Source organism: Procambarus clarkii, chromosome 2 (assembly GCF_040958095.1).
Source record: "Procambarus clarkii isolate CNS0578487 chromosome 2, FALCON_Pclarkii_2.0, whole genome shotgun sequence".
Classification (NCBI taxonomy): domain Eukaryota; kingdom Metazoa; phylum Arthropoda; class Malacostraca; order Decapoda; family Cambaridae; genus Procambarus; species Procambarus clarkii.
The window spans coordinates 60257772-60269175 of NC_091151.1; the positions used below are offsets into that span (position 1 = coordinate 60257772).

Here is an 11404-nt window from a genome sequence, read left to right on the forward strand (position 1 = left end):
AAATATCAGACTTAAAGTTAGTACCATTGTCAGTTTGCACGACCCGAGGCAGTCCAAAAGTGGAAAAAAATTGCAACATACGAGCAACAACAGTCTTTGCTCAGATGTCCCTTACAGCAAAAGCCTTTGGGTAACGGGTCATGTTACACATCATTGTGATTAGGTAAATATTACCAGACTTAGTTCTAGGTAATGGACCAACACAGTCCATTCATCATGGACATGGCTAGTCTCTGAAAATGGTTGAAAAATCTTTCAGGGTCTGACTGAAAATTCAGGTAAGTTATGTTTTTTATCAGAATGCCTGGGGTTTGAGTCCCCAGTAGGTGGTGGTACTATTCTTGCCGCCTCATTTTTGAGCCTTTGCTCTTCCACTTTAGTATTTTGTTCTGCTACTCTGGCCTCTTGCTCTGCCAGGCTTAACTTGGCTAGTGTTATTTCTAACTCTGTATTTCTACTAGCTACACTTTCCCCTGAACTGGACTCACATAAAATTGTATCACTTGGCACTAGTTCTTGGTGTATATACAATGCCGTAAAATTTCATTCACCAAAGTCCACTATTTATCAGTGTCGCTTAACTTGAGACCAAATTCCTTGCCTAACAATACTAAATTTGCTTTGGTGAGCTTCTTAATCTCTACCACTGAAGGATCCTTTGCCAGTTACTGCATTTTAGATGCCATCATTAATAATTTTAGCTCCTAGCAAAGGAAAAAATTTAAAAATAAAAATTGGAGCAAACAAAAATTTGCACAGCCCCTAACACAAGGCCACACTAACCTCAATCGTGAAGGGATCCAGCTGGGTGCCCAGTCAGTGCAATCCTTTGCTAGATGAACTGGGCCCTAGGCTAACACACAATCGTTCTGCGGAAAACAATAATTTTTACTTTTGGCACTCAAGAATATAATTTTTTACAATTATAAAGTTCCTCCCGGACAGGCCCCCACTTGGTATCAATGGTGGGCTGTACTATGGGGTATCTAGTATTAAATGGATGTAGGGGCAGTATTTAGATTTAAGAGTTATCAAGTATGGGAGATCTAAAAGGCCCGGCCCCCAACAAACATACAAAAGTAAACTTATAGTGGCTTATTACTGTAATTGTCAGCCTAGAGGTAGATTGTAGATCTCCTACACAGGAAGAATGGATTCTCCTTTAACTAACTAACTTATTTATTAACCCCTTAACAACCCCCCATATACATTCACACCAATAACAGTAATAATAATTACTTTACCACATTATCTTATGTTAAAAGCCTTGGTCCCCATAAGCAGGATACAAGGTTTACATTGAGAACAAGCTAGGGTAAAGTAGTACTATTGAAGAACCTGAAGCTTGAAGCAGCTTAGGGTAGTGAGACCACGTGGTACCCTAACACAACACAACACAACTCTAAGGGGTACCCAAAACACTGGCAAATACTACCCCAGGTCTACACCAATCTTACAATACCAGAGTAGGCACAATTAACATTCTATACTTAACTTAGACACTAGACATAGAAATAGGTAAGGGAGAGTAGAAGGCAGAAGGGGAGAGGCGCCGAGTCACACAGTCCAGATGTTTACACCTCGAACGCCAGCAGAGAAGACCGCATCCAGCGACCAGATCAGGGGTTCCCGAGTTGTGTGGTGCCGGGAAGAGCCTAATTGATCGTGCAGCTATACACATTACAATCTTCACCTATGTATCATATTGTTTACTTTACTCGGTCTAGTGAAAGTTAATAATTACTACAATGTTATACTTAATCCCGAACAAGCTCAAGAGTCTGAATGCTTTCTGAGCAATCAAGATTCGTCTTACGTCTGGCAAGGAAGATACAAACACCAACACCTCGCCATGCGTCTCACTAATATAACGTAGCTTACTTAGCTCAATTTAACCTCTGGTTTCCACTTGAGGAACCCAGGGTCGTAACAGTAGTCTTGGGAATAGTATTTTATCAAATCACTTCATTCTTTGGGGCACACGTGAGGAACACAAATGCGAACAAGCCTGAATGGTCCCAGGCATACATGCAACTGAAAACTCACACCAAAGAAATGACTCGAACCCATACTGCCAGGAGCACATTGCAACTGGTGTACAGGGCACCTAATCCACTCGACCATCACTACCGGACAAAAGCTGATGGTACCTGAGGTTATTTGCCCATCAGCCCGCCTGCACTCTGATGGGTGTCTTGGGCATAATATTTTATCAAATCACCTCATTCTTTGGGGCACATGTGAAGAACACAAATGCGAACAAGCCTGAATGGTCCCCAGGCATACATGCAACTGAAAACTCACATCCCAGAAGTGACTCGAACCCATACTTCCAGGAGCACATTGCAACTGGTGTACAGGGCACCTAATCCACTCGACCATCACGACCGGACAAATGTGATGGTAGCTGAAGTTATTTGCCCATCAGCCCGCCTGCACTCTGATGGTGGTCTTGGGCATAATATTTTATCGAATCACCTCATTCTTTGGGGCACACTTGAGGAACACAAATGTGAACAAGCCGGAACAGTCCCCAGGCATACATGCCACTGAAAACTCACACCCCAGAAGTGACTCGAACCCATACTGCGAGGCGCACATTGCAACTGGTGTAGTAGGCATCCTTCAGTCTCGGCAGACTATGGAGCTGTGCCCTAGTTGTCAATCCTGGTGCAGCGTCTGGTGTGATTGATGAGGCCAATCCGAGAGTGGCAGTCCATCCCACACCGTGCACAAACGAAGTCCGATTCTGGTCTGTCTTCCTGGCTACCGGCTTTCCTTCTCTGTCTCTTTGCCTCCGATTCCTTGGCAAGTGACTCCTCGAACTTGGAGAGACCTCTTTGAACAGACTGCCTCCAGGCTGAACGGTCTGCAGCCAGTGTCTCCCATATAGAAAGATCGACGTCCATGGCTTTCAGGTCCCTCTTGCATACGTCTTTGTACCGTAGCAAGGGCTTGCCTGTTGGACGCTTTCCCTGCATCAGCTCTCCATACAGGAGATCCATGGGGATCCTGCCGTCGCCCATTCGCACAATGTGGCCAAGCCAGCGCATTCGTCTCAGCATTGTGTACTTGCTGGTGATTCTTGCTCTCCCCAAGACGTTGTTGTTTTTTCACCTTGTCCTGCCAGGTGATGTCCAAGATGTGTTGAAGGCAGCGCATGTGGTAGGCATTCAGCTGTCTTTCCTGACGGGTGCTGAGTGTCCAAGACTCACTGCCATAAAGGAGAGTGCTCAGGACACAGGCTCTGTAAACCTGAATCTTAGTATACTCAGTTAGCCTATTGTTGGCCCACACTCTTTTTGTCAGTCTGGACATGATAGTAGATGCCTTACCGATGCGTTTGTTTAGCTCCGTATCATGAGAGAGGGAGTCAGAGATTGTGGAGCCCAGGTACACGAAGTCCTGAACAACTTCCAGTTTGGAATCAGAGATGCCAATGTCAGGTGGGGAGTCCACTCCTTGTCCCATGACTTGTGTTTTCTTCAGACTGATGGTGAGTCTGAAAGCCTGAGAGGCCTCGCTGAAGCGGGTTATGAGCCGTTGGAGGTCTTCAGCTGAGTGGGCAGTGACTGCTGCGTCGTCGGCAAACAGGAAGTCGCGCAGACACCTCAGCCGAACCTTCGTCTTGGCTCTCAGCCTGGCGAGGTTAAAGAGCTTTCCATCCGACCTGGTCTGGAGGTAAATGCCTTCCGTGACAGATCCGAAGGCGTGCCACAGCATGACTGCGAAGAAAATCCCGAATAGGGTTGGAGCCAGTACGCAGCCCTGCTTTACTCCACTTCAGATGTCAAAGGCGTCTGATGTTAGGCCATCAGAGACCACGGTGCCCCTCATGTTCTCATGGAAAGATCTGATGATGCTGAGGAGCCTGGGTGGGCATCCGATCTTGGGGAGGATCTTGAACAGGCCATCCCTGCTGACGAGGTCGAAGGCCTTTGTCAAATCTATGAAGGCTACGAAGAGTGGCTGCTTCTGTTCCCTGCATTTCTCCTGCAGCTGTTTGAGGGAAAAGACCTTGTCGATGGTGGACCTGCCAGCTCTGAATCTGCATTGTGATTCTGGATAGACTCTCTCTGCAAGTTCTTGGAGCCTCTTCAATGCGACTCGAGCAAACAGCTTTCCAACAATACTGAGGAGGGAGATTCCACGGTAGTTGTTGCAGTCGCCCCTGTTACCTTTATTCTTATACAGCGTGACGATGTTGGCATCCCTCATGTCCTGTGGCACCTCTCCTTCTTCCCAGCAGAGGCAGAGAATTTCATGCAGCTCCATGAGCGGGCTACCTCTGCAGCACTTCAAGGTCTCAGCAGGAATGCCATCTTTGCCAGGAGCTTTACCAGAAGCAAGGGAGTCTAGGACATCACTGAGTTCTTCCAGGGTCGGTTCGCTGTCGAGCTCTATTAACACAGGCAGACACTCAATGGCGCTTAGGGCATCTTCGGTGACCACATTGTCCCTGGCATATAGCTCAGAGTAGTGCTCGACCCAGCGCTTCAACTGCAGTGTCTGGTCCTGAATCGCCTCGCCAGTGGCAGATTTCAGAGGAGCGGTCTTCCTCTGGATTGGCCCGAGGGCCTGCTTGATGCCGTCATACATTCCCCTTACATTGCCTGTATGAGCTGCAGTCTGTATCTGGGAGCAGAGCTGGAGCCACTAGTTGTTGGCACATCGCCTGGCGCTCTGCTGCACTTTGCAGCGGACGGCCCGAAGGATCTGTAAGTTGCGCTGACTTGGGCAGGCTTTGTAGGGTGCCAAGGCGTTTCTCTTCTCTTCGATGAAAGGTGTCATCTCTTCCGAGTGAGCCTCGAACCAGTCTGCCGACCTGCTGGTCTTCTTGCCAAAGGTGGATATGGCAGCGTTGAACACAGCGTCACTGAAGTGCTCCCATCTTTTACAGGCAGTGACCCCAGCTGGGCCAGGGAGACCTTCCTCGAGCACACGTGCAAAATCTTCCACCTTGTCCTGGTTGCGGGTCTTGGTGGTGTCGATGCGAGGTCTGCCCTCGCAACTGGTGTACAGGGCACCTAATCCACTTGACCATCACGACCGGACAAAGGATGATGATAGCCGAGGTTATTTGCCCATCAGCCCGCTGGCACTCTGATGGTAGTCTTGGGCATAGTATTTTAATTAATCACCTCATTCTTTGAGGCACACGTGAGGAACACAAATGCGAACAAGCCTGAATGGTCCCCAGGCATACATGCATCTGAAAAATCACACCAAACTGGTTGAAGAGAGAGGAGGAAGAGGAGGCAGGAGTAGGGCGAGGAGGATGGAGAAGGAGGGCGAGGAGAAAGAAGGAGGAGGGCGAAGAGGAAGGAGGAGGAGAGTGAGGAGGAGGAGGGCGAGAAGGAAGGAATAGGAGGTCGAGGAGGAAGGAGGAAGAATTCCAGGTAAGAGGATGAGGTAGAGGAGGAAGGAGGAGGAGCAAGGAGGAGTAGGGCGAGGAGGAAGGAGGAGTAGGGCGAGGAGGAAGGAGGAGTAGGGCGAGGAGGAAGGAGCAGGAAGGAGGAGGGCGAGGAGGAAGGATGAGGAGGGCGAGGAGGGAGGAGGTGGGCGAGGAGAAAGGAGGAGGAGGAGGAGGGCGAGTAGGAAGGAGGAGGGCGAGGAAGGAGGAGGAGGGCGAGGAGGAAGGAGGAGGGCGAGGAGGAAGGAGGAAGACGAAGAGGAGAGTGAGGAGGAAGGAGGAGGATGAGGTCAAAGAGGAAGGAGGAGAGCGAGGAAGAAGGAGGTGGAGGAGGGCAAGGAGGAAGGAGGAAGAGGGCGAGGAGGAAGGAGGAGAAGGAGAGCGATGAGGAAGGAGGAGGAGGAGGCGAGCGAAGAGGAAGGAGGAAAGAGGAGGAGGGGCTAGGAAGAAGGAGGGCGAGGAGGAAGGAGGAGAAGGAAGGAGGAGGAGGGCGAAGAGGAGGAAGGTAAGGAGGAAGGAGGAGGAGGAGAGCGAGGAGGAAGGAGGAAAGAGGAGAGCGAGGAGGAGGGCGAGAAGGAAGGAATAGGAGGTCGAGGAGGAAGGAGGAAGAGGGCGAGGAAGAAGAAGGAGGAGAGCAAGAAGGAAGGAATAGGAGGGCGAGGAGGAAGGAGAAGGAGGGCGAGGAAGAAGGAGGAGGAGGGCAAAAAGGAAATAGGAGGATGTTAAAGAGGAGATTAAGGAGAAGAGCCAGGAGAAAGGAGGAGGAGGAGGTCGAGGCAGAGGAGGAAGGAGGATGAAAAAGAGAAAGGAGTAGGTCTATGAGGAAGGAGGAAGAAGGGGGGAGAGGAAAGGAGGAGGGGGGAAGGAGCAGGACGTCTGGAAGGGGGGGAAAGGGGGGAATTAGATAATGGAGGAGAAGAGGAGGGGGAAGAATAGCAGGGGTAGGAGTAGTACAGGTAAGAGAGGGGAGGGGGAAGAGGAGGAGGAGTAAGAGAAGGGGGATGAGAAGGAAGGGGAAGAGGAGGGGAAGAGGGTAGGGGGAAGAGAAGGGGGGGGGATGAGGAGGAAGGGGAAGAACAGGGGGAGGGGTAAGAGAAGGAAGGGGCTGAGCAGGGGGAGGGGTAAGAGAAGGCAGGGGAAGACCAGGGGGAGGGGTAAGAGAAGGCAGGGGAAGAGCAGGGGGAGGGATAAGAGAAGGCAGGGGAAGAGCAGGGGGAGGGGTAAGAGAAGGAAGGGGAAGAGCAGGGGGAGGGGTAAGAGAAGGAAGGGGAAGAGCAGGGGGAGGGGTAAGAGAAGGAAGGGGAAGAGCAGGGGGAGGGGTAAGAGAAGGAAGGGGTAGAGCAGGGGGAGGGGTAAGAGAAGGAAGGGGAAGAGCAGGGGGAGGGGTAAGAGAAGGAAGGGGAAGAGCAGGGGGAGGGGTAAGAGAAGGAAGGGGTAGAGCAGGGGGAGGGGTAAGAGAAGGCAGGGGAAGAGCAGGGGGAGGGGTAAGAGAAGGAAGGGGAAGAGCAGGGGGAGGGGTGATGGTCACTACGCGCGGGTATAAACACTGTCCCACCCGGGTGATGGTCAGCTGGGTACTAGCTGACCATCGCCTGGTGGGACCCTCAGGACAACGTCGCTGCCTCACCAACCGTTGTTTACTTAATAATATTAATTTAATTCATTAGTAAATTCAGAGATAAATTAATGTAAAACATTATTATCTTATTCTTTATTTTTCTTGTGTATTTTATGAAGATGAACACACCATAGTCATCTACCAAGACATGCCTGTATAATCCAGCGCCCTAACACGTCATGGCAACTCTGTAGGCCTATAGTGTACACGCCCCAGCCGTCACACAGATCCTGTTACACTCCCTCCCCACCTTCCTCTCTTCCCTCCTACCCTCTTCCCCCCTCCTCTTCCCCTTCCTCCTCCTCATTCCCATTCTCTTACCCCTCCCCTCTTCCCCTCCACTTTCCCTTCCTTCACATCCCCCCTTCTCTTACCCCCTCCCCACTCCTCATCCCCCTTCCCTTACCCCTCCCCCTCCTCCTCCCCCTTCTCTTACCCCTACCCCATTCTCATTCCCTTTCTCTTACCCCTCCTCTTGCCATTCCTCCTCATTTTCATCCTCCCCTCCTCCTCATCCACCCTTCTCTTACCCCTCCTTCCTTTTTACCCCCTTTCTTTTACCCCTCCCTCTCCTCTTCCCCTCCTCTCTCCCCCCCTCCTCTTCCCCGTCTGTTACCCCTCATTTTTGCCCTCCTCCCCATCCCCCCTTCTCTTACCCCTCCCCCTCCTTACTGCCCCGTTCTCTTACTTCTTCCCTCTACCCTCACCCCCTCCCCTTCCCCTTCCTTCTCATCCCCCTTCCCTCACTCCTCCTCTTCACCCTCTCCCGTTTACCTCTACTATTTCTACCCCTGCTATTCTCCCCCCTCCTCTTCTCCTCCGTCACTTAGTTCCCCCCTCCCCGAGGTCCTCCTCCTTGCACCTCCTCCTTCCCCCTCCCCCTCTTCCTCCTTCCTCCTAGCCCTACTCCTTCTCTTTCCTCCTCGTTCTGTTCCTTACTCCTCGCCTTCCTCCTCCTCCTTCCTCCTCGCCCTCATCCTCCTTCCTTCTTGCCCTCCTCCTCCTCCTTCCTCCTCGCCCTCATCCTCCGTCCTTCTTGCCCTCCTCCTCCTCCTTCCTCCTCGCCCTCCTTCCTCCTCACCCTCCTCCTTCTTCCTCGCCCTCCTCCTCCTCCTCCTTCCTCCTCGCCCTCCTCCTCCTCCTTCCTCCTCGCCCTCCTATTCCTCCTTCCTCCTCGCTCTTCTTCTCCATGCTCCTCGCCCTCCTCCTTCCTCCTCACCATCCTCCTTCCTCCTAGCCCTCCTCCTCCTTCCTCTCCACCCTCCTCCTCCTAGTTCCTCCTTTCTCCTAGCCCTCCTCCTCCTTTCTCCTTGCTTTCCTCCAATATTTAAGACAACAAAACGTTTTCAGATTCTTTCACACCACTTTCCAGCAACTTATATAATTTATATAAATTATATTAGGGAAAAATACATAAATTATATATTTAAACATGATATTAGTGTTTAGTGGAATGCATAAGGAGTCAAATTGTGTTAAAAAGAGCGATTTTTAGAACATTTGGACAACTACTTTTTTCTGATCATAGAATAACTAAATGTATTTTGAAGGTTTCATTCAGCCATTAAATATCATTCACAATTTATTAATGAATTTTACAAAAAAACACCATAAATTTTATATTTAAACATGTAAAAACTATTTGTAATACATTAGGAACAAAATAGTCGTAGAAAAACCATTTATTATAAAACCTTTGTGTTTGGATTTTGGATTAAAAGTTTCTCAAAGGCTCTCCTGCACCATTCTCAATGCAAGTCATTCCTACACCTATGAGAAGAGATAGACAGAAGTTTTCTATATGATTTGTGTGTGCTGGGAGGTGCCCTGTACACCAGTTGCAATGTACTCCTGGCAGTATGGGTTCGAGTCACTTCTGGGGGTGAGTTTACAGTTGCATATATGCCTGGGGACCATTCAGGCTTGTTCGCATTTGTGTTCCTCACGTGTGCCCCAAAGAAAGAGGTGATTTGATAAAATACTATGCCCAAGATTACTATCCGGGTGCCGGCGGGCTGATGGGCAAATAGCATCGGCTACCATCAGCTTTTGTCTGGTCGTGATGGTCGAGTGGATTGGGTGCCCTGTACGCCAGTTACAATGTGCTCATGGCAGTATGGGTTCGAGTCACTTCTGGGGTGTGAATTTTCAGTTGCATGTATGCCTGAGGACCATTCAGGCATGTTCGCATTTGTGTTCCTCATGTGTGCCCCCAAAGAATGAGGTGATTTGATAAAACACTATGCCCAAGACTACCATCAGAATGCCGGTGGGCTGATGGGCAAATAGCATCAGCTACCATCAGCTTTTGTCTGATCGTGATGGTTGAGTGGATTAGGTGCCCTGTACACCAGTTGCAATGTGCTCCTGGCAGTATGCATTCAAGTCACTTCTGGGGTGTGAGTTTTCACTTGCATGTATGCCTGGGGACCATTCAGGGGTGTTCACATTTGTGTTCCTCACGTGTGCCCCAAAGAATGAGGTGATTTGATGAAATGCTAAGCCTAAGACTACCATCAGAGTGCCGGCGGGCTGATAGGCAAATAGACTCGGCTACCATTAGCTTTTGTACGGTCGTGATGGTCGAGTGGATTAGGTGCCCCGTACACCAGTTGCAATGTGCTCCTGGTAGTATGGGTTCGAGTCACTTCTGGGGTGTGAGTTTTCAGGTGCATGTATGCCTGGGGATCATTCAAGCTTGTTCGCATTTGTGTTCCTCACGTGTGCCCCAAAGAAAGAGGTGATTTGATAAATTACTATGCCCAAGACTACTTTCAGAGTGCCGGCGGGCTGATGGGCAAATAGCATCGGGTACCATCAGCTTTTGTCTGGTCGTGATGGTCGAGTGGATTAGGTGCCCTGAAGGCCAGTTACAATATGCTCATGGCAGTATGATTTCGAGTCACTTCTGGGGTGTGAGTTTTCAGTTGCATGTATGCCTGAGGACCATTCAGGCTTGTTAGTGTGGTGGGGTGTGTGGTAGTGTGAAGGGGTATGTGGTAGTGTGGTGGGAGTGTGTATTATTGTGGTGGGGTGTGTGGTAGTGCAGTGTGGTGTGTTGTAGTGTGGTGGGGTGTGTTATAGTGTGGTGTGGATGTGTGGCAGTGTTGTGGTGTAGTATGGTGGGGTGTGTGGTAGTGTGGTGGGGTGTGTGTAGTGTTCTGGGGTGTGTGGTAAGTAGTAGGGTGTAAGACGCACAGGTCATTTTTTTTTTGGGCGGAGGACCCCTGTGCGGTGTAAGACGCACAGGTAATTTTTTTTTTTCAGGCCAGAGGACCCCTGTGTGGTGTAAGACGCACAGGTAATTTTTTTTTTTCTGTGCAAAATATCGTGTCTGTAAGCCAGGGTTTTCAGGTAAATTTGGGGAGTCACAGATTTTAGAAGTAAGGATTTCTTATGATGAAAATAATTTCCGAGACATAGAAGTTTGTTAAGGGCTTATGGAGAAATTCAAATATCGTCTGTAGCGCTTTAGGGTTTCCAGGAGAACTCTACGGACATATTTTACATGTTTTCAACTTACAAAAATCGTCTATGTAAGCCTTAGTTATTCATGTAAATTTAGAAAGTTATCTGTGTACGTCAGGGTTTTCAGGGGCTCGTACATCACACCCCCCTCCCTCCCCCCTTACCTCGCAATCTCTCGCATCACCTTTATTTACCTTACGCCCGGCCAGCCAGACGCTTCGTGTAGGTCTCCTCTTATCATACTTATCATATCTTATCTTCTCCATAATATCTGGACCGTCCCTCCTCTCTCTCCCTCTCTCCTTCTTCTCCATAATATCTGGACCGTCCCTCCTCTCTCTCTCTCTCTCCTCTTCATATTATTCCCTCTTCCTATTTTCTGACATACTAATATTTTATTCCTTTTTCATTAACCAGTCAGTTTTATACAAATCAACCGAAGCATCTCAATGTAACCTTTAATACTGAAACTGTCTCAGAGACTATCTAAGCTGGCCCCAGCTACCTGCCCCAGGCTATCTGCCCGAGGCAATCATCACCTGATTACCTGCCCTTGTCATCTACCAGTCATTGTCAGCGTTCTCCACCGTAATAATTTATATATATACATTAGGCGTTAATAAAACTTATTTATTTATTTATAATTTATTTAGTCATCTAATTCATAGTTTACACAATTTATAATAAACGACTCATTTAGCCCGAAGTTCTAAGAAGCTCGCTCCTCATTCCGCTTGTATAATATCCGTCCTATTCACTCTTCATCTCTGTAAATAAAGAATAACAGTTTCAGATAGCGTTTACACATGTACAATATTTATCAGACACATAAAACCTCGAAACAAATGTACTCACCATTTTCCGTTATATAATTGTTATAGCCTCATTCAGCCATTCGTCTCCAA

At 49.0% G+C, this 11404-nt stretch overlaps 1 protein-coding gene across 1 annotated transcript in view; it reads right to left on the reverse strand.

Annotated features, from left to right (window-relative positions):
* Positions 1–255: 255 nt before the first annotated feature.
* LOC138366774 (uncharacterized) overlaps positions 256–11404 on the reverse strand; it is a 26339-nt gene continuing 15190 nt past the window's right edge. Inside the window, exon 5 of the mRNA XM_069328056.1 lies at positions 256–515. Within this exon, the coding sequence (XP_069184157.1) occupies positions 256–515 (260 nt within the window). The remainder of the gene's footprint in view (positions 516–11404) is intronic.